Raw genomic sequence first — 16,378 nt, 5'->3', positions numbered from 1 at the left:
CAGAAGATCATTTAATGACTGGAATGTATCCAAGTTTTATATGCATCCCCAAAGCAAAGAGCAGCTTATTTCACACAGGAAAACATGCTCCAGAAGTAGTACCTCCTTCTGTTCATATTTTTTTCCTTAACAAAATGCACGCCCCCATAGAAGTACATCCATAGTACAAATAATATGGGGCTTATCCTACGAGCAGGAAGCTCATTCTAACACAATAAATCAAAACAGAACAAACCCAGCAACAGCTGAGGCAGCCATTACTGTTAAATACAAAAATGCAAACAATACATGATTTAGTACCTCAGAAGCTGTAGGCAGCTATACAATAGCATCATGCCAGTCCTCAGGAACCCAGAACACTGGAATGTTTAGCCTATTCTTGCAATCATCTATTTCCTCCTTCCCATGAAAATACTGACAAACTAATTGTATTTTATAAAATCAACACCTAACTTGCTATGTTTTGCACAGAGACTAGAACACAGGTCATTTAACATGGAAGGGGACTCATGGACAATCCATGCTATTGTATCAACTTACTGTACAAAAATAAAGCAGCAGCCTAGGTATAAGAGAACTGATAAACCCCATAGATTTCTACAGACATGCTTTTCCTCCTGAAGTGTGAAATCTCATCTGTCTTTTAGGGTTCCCTATCTTGACTTTTGACTTGTTCTGAACACACACTTCATGATCAGGAACTTGTTCCTAAAACGAAATGATCTGACAATTTGCAATTGATAATCAAGATGTGAGGCAGCAAGCAAGTTCAATTTTGGATTTAAATAGAAACAAGTATCCAGCCTTTCGCGTGAACACTGCACAGCATAAGTCATGCACACCGCAGAAATGACTCAAACTGCACCAATCTGAGCCCTGCAGCTGTACCAGCACACCTGGTATTTATGCAGAAATAAGCTCCATCACAAAAGCACCCTGTGCCTTGCAAAAATTTAACAGATATTCATTTATCTTTGATTACATACACAAACCAGCAATGTTTTAGGCTCAGGCTTTAAGCACCACTGTCACTGAAAATGGACTATGGTGGTTCCATGTATTGCAGGAGGTGAAGAGCATACATCTCCCCGCATTCCTACAAGGGCACTAACACTCCCTAGCCATTTTTGGCATTGATGTCACTTTTCCAGGCTACAGGCTATTAAAAGCAGGTATTAAGTACAAAAAAAATAAACAGTATCTCATTAAAAATCACTAATGGTTCTGAACAAATACTAAACAACTGTTTTCAATTTCAAGAGACTACAAACAGGATGCCCTTGAACTAAAATGGATGTTGAAAAAACCCAACAAACTATCCCATTTTAAAAAGGTATTTTTGAGAAGAACATTTCCTCTGGTGGCTGCAATGATGACAACATGCAGCAGTACATTGCACCTACCTGCCTGAAAGTCCCATCTCCATCATTTAAGCTTAACAAAATAGCAAAAATAAAACTGAACAGAAAGATGTTTTGACAAGATCTAGTGCACTTCCAAGGACAGGGCATAAGGGGAAAAGGTAACGAGATGGAATGTTTTGAAACTTATTAAAAAAGCAAGTTTTGCTACATCTTACAACAAAGAGAGAATTCCGTGACTTAAGAGCTGTGGAAAAAGAACTACTGGAGAGCCAGTACAAAATCCAGAGCAAAACAATTCAAAATATACTTTTTGAGGGGGAACCCCCCTTCCCCCTTACTAATGTGTTGCTACATATCAAGTTACACTTCATACCACAACAGTTATTCAACTGCCTCCAACATGCACTGGTACCCAGCAGAGCCAGGCTGCCTTTAGCATTGCAAGACAAAACGTTAACAGACAAATTTGCTTCTACCAAGCAACTTAGACAGGAAGCAACAGAAAAGCTAGAGTCCTCAGTATGGGAAAGACTTGGACCTGTTGGAGAAGGTGGAGAGGAGGGACACAAAAATGACCAGAGGGCTGGAGCACCTCTCCAATGAGGAATGGCTGAGAGAGCTGGAGTTGTTCTGCCTGGAGAAGACTCCAGGGAGACCTGATTGTGGCCTTACAGCTCTTAAAGGGTGCCTATAAAAAGATAAGGAGAGACTTTTTAGCAGGGCGTGTTGTGACAGGATGAAGGGTGATGATTTTAAATTAAAAGAGGGAGATTCAGGTTGGATGTGAGGAAGAAATTTTGCACAATGAGAATGGTAGAACACTGGCCCAAGTTGCCCAGAGAGGTGGTGGATGCCCTATCCCTGGAGACATTCAAGGGTAGGCTGGATGTGGTCCTCTGAAACCTGATCCAGTTGAAGATGTCCCTGCTCATTGCAAGGGATTGGACTAGATGAGCTTTGAAGATCCCTCCCAACCCCAACCATTCTAGGATTCCAAGATCTTACCGCCTGCTGGCAATTCAGGCCGACGCTTCCCTTTTCGCCCCTCACTACCTTCATCAGGCAATGTAGGGTGCGTCCCTTCCGGTGCAGACCGGAGCAGTGGTGCTCAATCTCCCCTCGGCAGCTTAGGATGATTTCTGGGCTCAGTGAGAAGTCTTCCATCAGCATGCGCCGGTAGTCCAACATTTCCCCCTGGCACTCGCTGCTCACTTGCCGACCTGAGCCAAGAGAACACGCCATGATTCAGTATTAAGGCTTAGCATAGGCCTCCTTGACCAATGGTATTATCACACTGGAGGAAGAGGGATGATGTCCACACTCTGGATAACACCAGAATGCAACAAATGTGCTAAACCAGATGCACTAGGAATTAAACCAGTTGTTAGTGTAGCATCCATCATTTAACTAAAATATAGCCAGTCTATGGATTCAATATATGGCTTTTGTAAAGGATTCCTGAAAGATTAGAAGAATCTCATTTTGGATTTCATGCTACAGGAGTTGCTTGTGAAGCTGCAGGTCAGCTTCTCCCTGTGTGCTCAAAGGACTCATTCTTCAAGTGGAAATTACCTTTGGTAACTTACCAGTTTGGTGTGTAACTGCGCAAGGGGTTTGTCTGGACAGCAGGTTGGAACATTTTCTCTGAGGACAAAGTTTTCTAAAGCAACAGCAAATACTTTCTCAAGAAGCCAAGAACCAGAATAGAATATGTTACCAAGAGTATATATGGAGTTATCTACCCCACTGTTTGCACAGAAATCTAGCTTTAATAAATGCTTAGACCTGCTATAAGCTTTCCTACTGTCTCCATGCAGACAATTTGGTTTTCCTTTTAATCAAAACAGGTTGGCTCTTCTCCTATGCCTTTTTCCTAGCCCCTATCGTAAGTTATTCATAGGTGTACAATGCCCGATGCAACAGAGGTCCTACATCCCAACAGGGGCTCCCAGGCATTATAATACAGACACATGTTGGTGTGTGGAATAACAAGTGCTCCTCCCAGGCTATGCTTCTACATAAGCCACACGTTGGACAACCCACTCCACTGTAGAAGTAGAAATTCATAACTGAAGTAGAAATTCATAACTGAACAGCAGTTTCCTGCATGTAATTCAGGAACACACTTGCCCTACGGCAGGGAGAAGGGAAAAAAAGCCACCCACAACTCTTCCACAAACAGGACACATCACTTCCACATCAATCAGAAGCAATGAGTTATTCAAACTCAAAATGTACAGATTGCTTATGACGTTACAGCCTTTCCCTCCCGTGACAGAGGCACTGCAGCATGCAGCCCTGCTGCTTCACTGGAACTGCTCAGTTGCACACCAAGGGGGGAAAAACAAACAACCCTGCAGTGCAGATTAGAGGCTGTAACATGTCATTTTACATCTTCTGGTAATTTCAGAGAACCTTTAGCATAGGTCCTGCTGCCTATGTGTGCACTGCCAAGTGCCTATGCCTTTGGGACAGCCACTATTGTTATGACATCTCCAACTTACATGAACAAAAATATTCTCACACTTACCTTCCTTCTATACAGGAAAAAAACGGGTTAGAGAAAGTAAGGCATTTACCCAAACTGCTGAAGTGCAAGGAGAGAACATTACTTACAAGAGGCAGAGGACTAAGTACCCCAGGCTTCCCAGGAGTGATGATAAACAGGTTGTCTATTCCATGTTTTATCCCAGTAGCATATTTAATGCTTACTACATAAAGGAGGAAAAAAGCTCCTTGAATTCATGGTGAATAGAAGGATTTGCAATTACACATCCAAGTGGGATTTGCTATTTTGCATTTTAAACTTCTTGTCTACACAACAGCACTCAGCATCAGAGATTTACTCAGCTATTCTGATCTTCACAGCAGCAGTGATTATAGCCTCATGATGAGGAAACTTGTCACTGAACCAAAGATTGGATATTGCCTGGAGGAGGAGACTGCAATTGAATGTTGAAGCTGAAGGCCCAGGAGAAACTTTTAAAATCCAGGTCCCAGCAAGCTGCACCTCTCTTGATTGAGCTCTACTTACCTCTGTGCACTGCAGACTCCAAACACATCAACAGGTAGGAAAGTCTGGCTTCCCGAGACCGGGGAAGGTTCTCCACGTTACAGCGGTACTTCTTCAGATCACTTTTACAGGACTTTGCCAGTGAGTAACTGACTTTGTAGTCTTGGGCAATCAGCTTCTGGCGGGTCGTCAGTGCATCACGACACTGCAGTAGACACATTGGGATGGCTGGATGAGCTTCCACGTAGCAGCAGAGTCAGATCTACTGCTACATTTTCAAGTTGCTCTAAAATTCATATACTTAAGCTGGACTGCAGTTAAATTTCATTTGTCTCATAGAGAACCCAGGACAAATGCACACTGAGGTCAAGAGATCAATGGTTTTGAAGGCAGCAGCTCTCTGCAGAGCTCTTCTTGAAACTGCACATTCATCCAGCAATCTGGGAGACCTCTGGCCATGAGCATGACTCATTCTCAGGAACTAGCATCAGTTGATGATGCTCATCCCAGCTGTGGTCTGTGCTCACCCCGTGCCCTTAGAGAAACAACTTTTTCCAGTCACATTTACAAACTAGCATGTTCTTTGGATTTGTTCTGCAATGTGCCCAACAGATGACAGTAGATAAATCAGCCTGACCATGGGAATTTCTAGGAATTTTCCACAAATAGCAAGGCTCACAAGGATGCACTGTGGCAAACCCAAGCCCAGCAACTGCAAGAACAACCCTTTAAATTTCATCCCAAAAGGGGCCTGCTACACTTAGTAGCTTTTGGTTTAAATTACACAAAAATTAAATCTGAGGGTGGCAGACAATTCAGAATACCTCAAGCAAATTTGTCCCTTCAAGGCCTATTTGAAAGGAAGGAAAATTTTGTCTGTGTAGGGTGGGAAGGGCAGGGAGCAATTACAATACAAGGATCAGAGAAGCACTACAGAGTCCTCTGCAATTCCTTACATCAAGTTTTATGACCTTTCTCCCCCTTCTTCCCATACCTACTCCAGGACCTGGAAAGCCCTACCCCAAGATATTCCCATCTCTTCCTTCATGCTCTCATTTCTGTGCCATGACTGAGCTCTTAGGACTAGAGAGACTTAAAAGCTCCTGACAGAGGGAGATACAGGCTCACAGATACCTCATCCCCGGGGCGGGGGGGGAGATTGTATACACCAGGGATTACACAAAAACCAAGCCACCCACCAGGCAGCTATTGTTGGCTATGTGTGTCTGCAGCAGCCAACACCATCCAAGGAGGGACTTTTTACTGGGTAACAGCTTCTGCAAAACTCGTGACCCTGCATATGGTCCAACCTTGGCAGCTATGAGAGTGAGAACCAGATTTTGTGTTTCTCCTGCTCTGCAAACTCCACCTCTGCCAGCTTCCTCTCAACGTCGTTCATTCCTATCTTAGATGGTCATAGAAAAGAACCCTCAAAAGCCATGTACAACCATAACCAGGTTAAGCAAAAAGCACAGTCCATTTCAGTAATATGCTTGTATAAAATGAGGCTTTGTTTCAAGTTCTCAGGGATTACTCTCAGTTTTAAATTTGTTAATTGGAACCAAGCTTTCACATAGCTAAAGCGTTTAAAGAAAAAGAAATCAATCTGAGGCCTCCAGGACTCCACATTAGGCTCCTTCAGCAGAGCTTTTCTGAGGACAGCTTTACAGATATCCATATCGATATCCTTTCAGACAGATGATATAATTTCACATAATCCCAAACACCAAGATGCTGGTTCTGAAATCACTGACAGCATTGCTGCCTTCCTAGAACACCTGCACCCATACAAACTCTTTCTGGGACTGGCTTTCCAGAGCAACTTTTTTTTTATTGTCAAAAACTGCATCTTCAGGGAAAACACCAGCAACTGAATTGTGCATCTTTCCTACAGAATTTGCTGCTTCATAGTTACTCACAGCCTGGGCCGGGGGGGGATGGGGAAAGAAAAAAAGTGAACCTCACATAGCTTCCTGTGCTGAGGAACTTGGGCATTTTGTTTCTAATCTGTATGTCATGACAGTATTCATCCAAGGCTTACCCCAGCGTGATGTGACTTCTACTTTAAACACAGTTACAGTGCTACTACTTGAGCTCCACATCTACCTTTGCAAATCACCCACCCAAAAGTTTTATTTAAATCCTTAACTTTAAAGGCTGTAACTTCAGTACAGTTAATTCAAGCCAGCAGCACATAGCTGAAAACATAAACACATCAAAGTCAAAGCATCTGTTAAAGCAGTCATCCAACTGTACAGATGATGGATTTTCCTCAATCCTAGAAAAGAATAATGTAGCACAGACTGATGAATGGTTCGAAGATTTCTGTATTAGGGTTGTCTCACCAAGACAGATACCTACCTTTTCACTCATTGATTCTTCAAACTTGTGATTAAAGAGGCACTTGTAGACTCTACCTTCCCCAGCCTGAGTCTGTGAAACAGAACAGTTAACATTTACCATTAAAGAGATGACTTGTAATGTGTAACAAGCAGGTTAAACTACACCCAAGAGATTTTTTTTAAAACTAAAAATATGTTAAAGTTAACATTTCAAAAGGCAGTGATTGCTTCTATACTGTTGTTTTTTTTTAATTTTACTGTATTAAAAAAATATAAAATTGGGTTATATTCATCTCCTTTTTAGTAAGAAGATGCTAAGCTGATATGAGCTAATTCATACTGAACAATGCAGCTTTCCAGCTCCAGGCATAAGGAATGCTGCAAGCAGTGAGACCAGGCTTAATCTTTTGCAACAGCTTATTGCTGCAGAATGGAGCAGTCACTTTTGCTGCTTCCTCCTCCCTCTTCAAGTCCTTCCACTCCCTGTCATCCCAGCTCTGATGTCCATTAAACCATTTACACCAATTCAGTTCACTTACCCACTGGAAATAACAATTATTTGTTGGGTGAGTGAATTTAGTACCATATTTATTGTAAAGTGACAGCTACAGGGTGTCTGCTTTCAGTATTACACCTTGCTCAGGCTCCACTCTATCATTCCTTTCCTCCTTCCAGGGGAGTTTTGTGGGTTTTTTTAATGTATTACTACAGAAGGAAATGTAAAAGGAAATTACTCACATTTTCACAAAATCGCTCTCTATCATCTCGACACGCGAAGTAGAGATGTCGGTCCAAATGGAAGTCATCCGAAGAGAGTTCAGCTACACGAAGAATTGCCTTCTTACACTGATCCGACACCTGAATTCGAGGATCAGTCTCCTCTGCCTCTTTCACTAGGCCTTTTTCCAGGCATGCCACCACCTCTCCTTGTGAGTGGGCATCCTATATGAGCAGAACAAGACAGTATCTGTTATCAAGCACATATACAATCCAGTGGGCTGTGATGATGGATAAACACTTATAACATAAATTAAGCAACAGTCTGTCTACACAGAGGCTTCTAGAAGTTCAGCCTAAACTGCATTTGCATTCAGAGGAGGCAACAGTTAATATCTGTACTATCTACACATTTTATACATCATCCTACTGATGGTCACCATGAAATCCCCCCTCCAGTGCTCTGGATTTGTTTTAATGTGATTATCACTGCTTAGCCATGCTTCTCAGAGCAGTTTACCAAAACGGTCAGGCTATCCTGAACGTGACAGAGCTCTCTGCACCATGGCAACAGCAGCACATTAGGAACATATGTGGGGGAGACAAAAATCATAGCTCCTCTATGCTGAGAAAAGCCTTCAGTTTGGGTGGTGATAACTGAGTGATGCTAACAAGGTCACAAATGAGCATTGACCAGTGTACGTTTCTCAGGGCTAATTCTTCTATTAAGAAGATTAAAAAAATCACAGTATCACAGTATGCTAGAGATTGGAAGGGACCTCGAAAGATCATCTAGTCCAATCCGCCTGCTGGAGCAGGAACACCTAGATAAGGTTACACAGGAATGTGTCCAGGCAAGTTTTGAATGTCTCCAGGGAAGGAGACTCCACAACCTCCCTGGGCAGCCTGTTCCAGTGTTCTGTCACCCTCACTGAGAAGTTTCTTCTCAAGTTTAAGTGGAACCTCTTGTGTTCCAGTTTGCACCCATTACCCCTCGTCCTATCATTGTTTGCCACTGAGTAGAGCCTGGCTCCATCCTCGTGACACTCCCCCTTTATATATTTATATACACTAATAAGGTCACCCCTCAGTCTCCTCTTCTCCAAACTATAGAGACCCAGCTCCCTCAGCCTTTCCTCATAAGGGAGATGCTCCACTCCCTTAATCATCTTAGTTGCCCTGTGCTGGACTCTCTCCAGCAGGTCCCTGTCCTTCTTGAACTGAGGGGCCCAGAACTGGACACAATATTCCAGATGCGGTCTCACCAGGGCAGAGTAGAGGGGAAGGAGGACCTCTCTCGACCTACTCACCACCCCCCTTCTAATACACCCCAGGATGCCATTGGCCTTCTTGACCACAAGGGCACAGTGTTGGCTCATGGTCATCCTGTCGTCCACTAGGACCCCCAGGTCCCTCTCCCCTACACTGCTCTCTAACAGGTCGTTCCCCAACCTATACTGGAACCTGGGGTTGTTCCTGCCCAGATGCAGGACTCTACACTTTCCCTTGTTATATTTCATCAAGTTATTCCCTGCACAACTCTCCAGCCTGTCCAGGTCTCGCTGGATGGCAGCACAGCCTGCTGGCGTGTCAGCCACTCCTCCCAGCTTAGTGTCATCAGCAAACTTGCTGATAGTACTCAATTCCCTCATCTAAATTGTTGATGAATATATTAAATAATACCGGTCCCAGTACTGCCCTTGAGGCACTCCACTAGATACAGACCTCCAACTAGGCTCCACCCCATAGACTACAACTCTCTGGCTTCTTTCCTTCAACCAGTTCACAGCCCACCTCACTACCTGATCATCCAGACCACACTTCCTCAATTTAGCCGTGAGGATGCTGTGGGAGACTGTGTCAAATGCTTTGCTGAAGTCAAGGTAGACCACATCCACCGCTCTGCCATCATCCATCCACAGTGTTATTTCCTCATAAAAGGCTAAGAGATTGGTCAAGCATGATTTCCCCTTGGTGAAGCCAAGCTGACTGCCCCTCATAACCCTCTTATCCTTGATATGCCTTAAGATGGCACCAAGGATAAGGTGTTCCACCAAAATCAAAGCATTCAAGAGTAAATGAAGACTCAGAGAAGGTGGTTCTGGTACACCACATTCACTGTCCTGCAAGCCTGAAGACAAGTATGGACTACAAGCAGTGACTGCCAACGCACGCAGAAAGCCTGTGCTTTGTATGGAAGCCCAGAAAAGATAGGGCAAAGCTGATCAAAGTTCTGCTTAGCTTCCTACATCCTTTTTACATGTTTAGAAAGGGAACCATACCCCCTCTCTGTACCTCTCTAGAAGGTCTGATTCCTCTAATAAACAAGAACACTTCTGGAACAGATTTCTCAAGGCGTCCAAAAGTTCTTCCTGTGAAAACAACCTTAATTTATGCTGCTTTGCTGTGAGAGGTTGTTGCTGCTAAAATTATATCAGACTACCTGGAGGCATACAAGAGGCATGCTTATTTGCATCACCTGATTCCCTTAACCTGGCATTCACAGTAGTAACATAGCTCACTCTGCCAAGTAGATTCATCCATTGCTGTTGCAGTCTCCATAAAACATGACTGTGACTATTCAAAGCCACTCAACTCTTCGGAATCTTTCTGTTCCAACATGTCTCCTCAGGCAGGCAGCTTTTGATTCCTGTTTCAACTCTGCTATACTTGGACCACAAGAAGAACTGGATGATTACAGCATTGAAAACACAACCCAAAAGTATAATTGGTTTAAAAGGGCTAAAAGTAGTTTTCCCCCTTAAAAAAAGGGGGAAAAAAAAAATCACAAACCCACACACCCCAAAGCTCCTTATTTTTGTTCGTTTGAGTGGGAATTGGCCAACTCCTCATGCTGGCCAGACATCAGCATCTTTGAAGAAATATGATTATGTGTCAAGTCCATTTAGGATTCAAACCAAAGGGAATCAGGGGTTTGCAGTACGATCGCCACACTACTTAAAACTGCCATTTATCCATAACCATGCCAAACACAAATGCTGCTCTGCAAATCCTTGTGGTCTGTCACAGGCAGTAGTTACAGCTGAGGAGCTGGCAAGTGTAGGTGATTGAAAACAACCCTTTTTAAGCTACTCTGGCAGGCTTTTGCTGCAGCCTAATGAAGTTGCAGCTGGGAGGCAGGGCAGACCATGAGATACCCTCACTCACCAGCAGCCTCTCCTTGCACACCAGCAAGAAAGGCACAAGGTAGGCTTTTCTGCTAGGAAAACCAGAAGTTTCCTGGTTTCTTGCAGCGTGGGTCTCAAATCCTGGTCAGTCATACTATATATTAAAGGAAACTTACTTCTAAGCATGTAATCAAAGCAGATTTCCATATGCTGGATGCTGAATGTTTACGACTGCATTTCAGGGACCCACCATGAAATGACCAGTTTATTGCTTTACTCTGCAAATACAGTTTTTACATCTGGGTAGGTCATCCTGCAGCACTGGCTACTCTGCTGCCCTGCGTTATCACAATTTTCAAACACATCAGACTTAACAGAAACACCCACACATCAACATTGCTGGCTCCTGTCCTGCCCTTTCCTCCCACCTTCAAGCAGTGACACGTTTTCTTGCCACACCATTAGTGTTCCTGTGCTCACCTGATACTGTTTAAGAAATTTACTGACTGAATCTGGGTTTGTTTTCAGACAGACAGGTCCCTGAATGCTAGTGATAACTAGCTAAGCTATCTTAAGGAGGTCCTAGCTTTTCATTTCTTCGCAAGTGCATGAAGGCAGCTATGCTACTGGCCAAATACATTCTAGATGGGACTTTACAAATGGTGGTTTAGAGAAATTATCTTTTCAGGCTTTAATTATAGGCTAACACCAACTGCATTTAAGAATGTACAATCATAGAATCTCAGACTGGTTTGGGTTGGAAGGGATCTTAAAACTCGCCCAGTTCCAACCCCCAGCCACAGGCAGAGACACCTTCCACTACACCAGGTTGTTTCAAGCCCTGTCCAACCTGGCCTTGAACACTGCCAGGGATGGGGCAGCCACAGCTTCTCTGGGTGACCTGTGCCAGCGCCTCAGCACCCTCACAGGGAAGGACTTCTTCCTAAGGTCTCATCTCAATCTCCCCCCTTGTCAATTTAAAGCCATGCCCCTTGTCCAGGACCTGAGGGCACTTGTCAAAAGCCCCTCTTCAGTTTCTTGTAGCTGCTTTAGGCACTGGAGCTGCTCCAAGGTCTTCCCGCAGCCTGCTCTTCCCCAGGCTGAACCAGCCCAGCTCTCTCAGTTCGTCCCCAGGCAGAGCTGGTCCAGCCCTCACAGCATCTCCATGGCCTCCTCTGGACTTGCTCCAGCAGCTCCATGTCCCTCTTGCATTGCTGCCCCAAAGCTGGACATAGGACTGCGGGGGGGGGGGGTGTCTCCCCAGAGAGGAGCAGAGAGGGAGAATCCCCTCCCTCAACCTCCACCCCACAAATCTGTCAGGGCTCCATTTGGCACTCTACCTGGCTAACCTGGACACCAGAGTTGTGGGTATGGCTCTCAGACTAGCAAACTTCCAGTAGTTCAGCTCACAAGACATTGCTGTAAGACTGCACTAAGGAAACAGGCTGAGCTGAATGTTAACATTTCTTCCCATTTAGACTCATTTCCCCCTGTGTCTAGTAATTCCATGAAACTAGGGAAAGAGTGAGAGCAACTGTACTCAAAGCACTTCAGTGTGGAAATTAAAGCAAGAAAACAATGGTCTCCTAATGTGTCTTTTTTTTTTAGGAATCTGAAAAATACTATTATCTCATAAAGTAGAATAGCAGATGTTCAATTGCCTTCATTATGGCAAATAATCTACTCCAGTCTGGACATCATGGCTAAACCTAGTACCCAGGTAACTACACACTATTCGCCAGTTTGATACCATCCTGAACATTGCTGGGACCAGGAAAGCAGCTCATTCTGATACGCAGCCTGAGAAAAAAAGCTCCATCAAAATTACCAATTTCAAATTAGATCCCTCTGCATGAAGGCAAAGCAAGCTTTAAATACCAGGACACCAAATTTGCTATAAAGCACAAGTGCCAACCAGAGAGGTGACTGAAACTGCTATTAAACAGTTCTCCACTAACTTGAAACCCACAGCAACTCCACCACACAGGCATGTTACAAAACTTAATGCTTTCAAATGACACATCTGCAGCCTTGCAGCAAAATGCAGCAGACCCAATGCAGCAAAATTGGGTCTACAGCCAGATCAAAACTTCTAAGCTGAATTTTATTGCTTTTAGAGAGCAGAAAGCCAACAAGAAAAGAAAGCACAGAAAACACCACACCATAAGCAACAAATCGAGCAGGAACAGAACTTATTAGGAAGTAGAAAGCAAGCTAAAACAAAAAAGAGTACAGAAAAGGAAAACTGTTAGCTAGAAGAAGGGCTTCAAGAGGCAGTGTAATTCCAGAATACCTACTGAAGTGCTTTTATATTGAAAAATGCCAGTTTATCCCAGTCACTATGATGAAGCTATCATACTGCAATCTACTAGCCACCTGGTGTGGCTGGAGTTAGTGGTCTAGCAGTGCTTATTTCCACCAAAAAAAGGCAGGAGATTAATTTCTTCCCCCATCTTCCTCCTCAAGTGCCCAGGTCCTAGTTATTAAATTCACAGTTACATTCAGTTACACAAAAGGGCAATGACTGCTTCTCTACAGGCAAATCTCAGAAGCTATAGCATGGAAATAAAACCTGAACCACCATCTGATGGGAGTAAATTAGGTTTCTCCAAAGCAGAAAAGAGAACAGAACACCAACAAAAGAAATACTTGCATAGCCATTTATAGCTGTTTCCATAGCAGTATAAAATACTTCAATTGCTCCAAGTGCCACGGATGACAGCATAACAAAAGACATCATACGACAGGCTGCAACACTTTCATGCACCAAGGCAATATATTCTGGGTTGGGCATGAAGAAAGTGAGGAATATGCATACACTGCATTAAACCCCATAAAAGCTTGGTTAGTGGCTTGCTTCGCTATCCCACAGAAACCCAGTGACCCAAAGGTTGCATTTGTTTCCTCCCCCAGACACCCTGTGCCTGTGGCCACCTCTCCCATCCTCACCCTTCAGTCACCTTAACTTCTGCAGCCAATCCAGTGAGTTACACACAATGAGGCACACCAGCCTGCTGTCGCTGGTTTCACCTCTGCTATGGGAGATTTGGATTATGTTCACAAAATCTACTCCAGTGTACCCTTCAGTAAGTATTTAAATTTACTTAATTTGGTCATGCGCCAGAGGTAATACGCAGACCTGACACTCAGAAGTCCCATATGACACTTTTGATTCTGTACCGACTGTTAAAAGCCAGTTATCATTTCATGAGGCCCTTCAGCCCAGTATTAAAAGAGATACTTTATGGAGAAAGCAAATTACTCAGCTGTTAATACTCTGAACTTGTAGTGCCTACAAGTCCCTCCCACTCCTAAGGTTGCTTTTGTTCCTGAAAAGAAGTCCTTATTCCTGTGCTTTCTGTTGGTCAACTAAGTCTTCTAGAGTACACTGTTACTTCAATTAACACACTAGGGATGTAAAGCTGCTTCCAGCAGCAAACGTCTCAACCGAGTAAAATTCTTTTTAACAAAAAAAAAAATGTATTTTTGTTAAACATTTCACTAATGTCTGATTTAAGAGACTAGTTCTTAAAAGCCTAAGAGCTATAATTTAAAAAGCCCTGTTAAAAAGTTGATAGGTTGATTTTAAATTTAGCCCTAAACCTAAAAACTTACTGCAGAAGCAGCCACTCATTCTTGCAGCACTGTATAACTGCTGCCTGCATCAGCTAAACTGAAGTAGGCAGGGAAAGAGAGTGCCTTGAAAATTACCACCACATTTAGTCACCAAAATGTTTGGGGTTTTTTTGCATCAACCTCTGCTTAAGTCTCATACGGCAAAAGAACATTGATTTAGTAAAACCAGTGCAGTGTTAGTAAGTCTGCACTACTAAAACATGACAGTAGGTACTACATGCCCTTCAGCAATTTTCAGGTGGGCAGGGAAAAGGGCAAGCAAATAAATGAAAGCTTTTGACCAAGCGTATTGACTACAGCCTGCGAAAGTAGAAAGGATTACAGCACAGGCCACACCACCTTGATAACCCTCCTGAGTCAGACCCAACCAGACTGTGAAATAAGCCTAGCAATATATCTATAAGCCTGCTTATACCTATTGTTTGGATCCATGATATCAAGACACGCCTGACAGTGTGAGCAAAGAGACAACCACCTACCAGATCACCTGTATTGCAGTACGGAAAGACAAATCAAAGTCATCTCTGAATAGCAGTCCCTCAGACAGGAACAAATGCAGAGTTATTAAAAACGAACTTTGCAGAATCTGGCCTCCACTCTTTTCAGACAGATGAGATATGCCTTCTATCATCTCAGCTCCAAGTAAGACAATAACACTACTGCAGAGTCCCTGCTTAAGTTCCCTTAAGTGAATGACTTTTACAAGCCTACTGACAATCTACAGGTTCTCTGGATACCTTTTCTCCCGGTCGAATGCTGCCACATTTCAGGAGATTGATGTCAGCCTTGCAGTCATCCATAAAGCCACAGATCAACCGATAATCACTGAAGATAATGGCTGTCATTTTGGTGATGTACTGATGGCACTGATACTCAGTGATGTTGCCTCTGTGATCCACCAAACAGGACACCAAGAAGCCTTTGCCAACAGGCTCATCTGCACACTCCTTGATCTGTTATTAAAAAAAAAAGAATAAAAATACAACAGCTGCAACTCCTGAATATAACCTCTTATAACAAAAAAAAAAAAAACAACCAAAAACAACAAACAAACATTCTCAAAGAAACTTCCATCTGTAGCTTCAAAATCAGATGGCAAAGAAACCCTCAAGGCTTTAGTTTGGTTTTCACTAAGCTCAGAAATGTGAAATACCTCGTGGGTGCCAGTGTCTGAGAAAGCAAACACAGCACCCTTGAGGATTATAAACCCTACTGCTCAATAATCATCTTTCATAATAATCACTTGGAGCCCCTGCAATCAAGTGGACTTGTAGGAAAAATGCCAGTTTGACAAACCTTTATTTAGAAAACTGAGCATATTACAACATCACTAAATCATACTTGGACCCCCATTAGCCACCTGACCTTGCAGAGTACATTTTGGCTAGAAGTGAGACTGATTCAAAAGTCAACACAATTAATTATTGAACTGTTTATAACTTGCTGAAAGCTGAAAATTACTATAAAGGAAAATCCACATCAAATTCATTTTTATTACACTCTTGTAGGAACTGACTGCTGGTACTAAACCATTTTAGCCTAAAACAAGAGTAAAAATCACAGCAAATACAAGATGAAAGCTGTGTGGGGATTTGAAAAGCAGCACACATGAACATACAGGTCCCACTATAAATCGCAGCCTGCCCTGCACAGACAGTAAGGCCAAAACCATCACCTTTAGAAGTAAAAGATGCAGGCAGTTTTGACGGTCTTTCCAAGGAAGCAGGAAACATGGTTAGTTACCAGTTAGGGATGCTCTTGTGAGAGGAATCTTGCAGGAGGAGCAGTGCAATCCCTTCCTCCACGGAGTACTGAGACTACACACACTCTTTTTAACCCTGGGAAGCCAGTGTCAAATTATTTGCCCAGTTCTGGTGTGCCCTGCTCAGGAGCATGCTGAAAGCTGCAGCCGTAATGATGCAGAAAGCACACCTAGCAGCCAGACACTAAAGTTCAGTGGTGACAGTTTTTCCAGCTATAGATACATGGATCGACTTGATTACATCACAGACTTGTTCCTGTACAAATACTGAAGGGCTCATCTGTCTAAAGGGAGATCCATAGCAATCAATAATCCAGAAGGGTTCAGGTACCGAGCAAGGGAAGTGCTAAGAGAACAAGTAGTGAACCATTTTATCAGTTCTCTAATGCCAAGTTGGAATCTTTATACTGGAAAGC

At 43.3% G+C, this 16,378-nt stretch overlaps 1 protein-coding gene across 1 annotated transcript in view; it reads right to left on the bottom strand.

Moving 5' to 3' along the window:
• Nucleotides 1-16,378, bottom strand: part of GLG1 (golgi glycoprotein 1) — a 93,348-nt gene that overhangs the window by 26,465 nt on the left and 50,505 nt on the right. Inside the window, exons 4-8 of the mRNA XM_062609252.1 lie at nt 14,938-15,153; nt 7,458-7,661; nt 6,739-6,810; nt 4,399-4,582; nt 2,370-2,584 (exon numbers count right to left, since the gene is read on the bottom strand). Coding sequence (XP_062465236.1) covers nt 2,370-2,584; nt 4,399-4,582; nt 6,739-6,810; nt 7,458-7,661; nt 14,938-15,153 — 891 coding nt within the window. The remainder of the gene's footprint in view (nt 1-2,369; nt 2,585-4,398; nt 4,583-6,738; nt 6,811-7,457; nt 7,662-14,937; nt 15,154-16,378) is intronic.

This window comes from Pezoporus occidentalis, unplaced genomic scaffold (genome assembly GCF_034315485.1).
Source record: "Pezoporus occidentalis ecotype Australia unplaced genomic scaffold, CSIRO_AGI_Poc_V1 ctg135, whole genome shotgun sequence".
Lineage (NCBI taxonomy): Eukaryota > Metazoa > Chordata > Aves > Psittaciformes > Psittacidae > Pezoporus > Pezoporus occidentalis.
The sequence above is the reverse complement of the archived record's forward strand: the minus strand, read 5'-3'. Positions and strand labels throughout refer to the sequence as shown.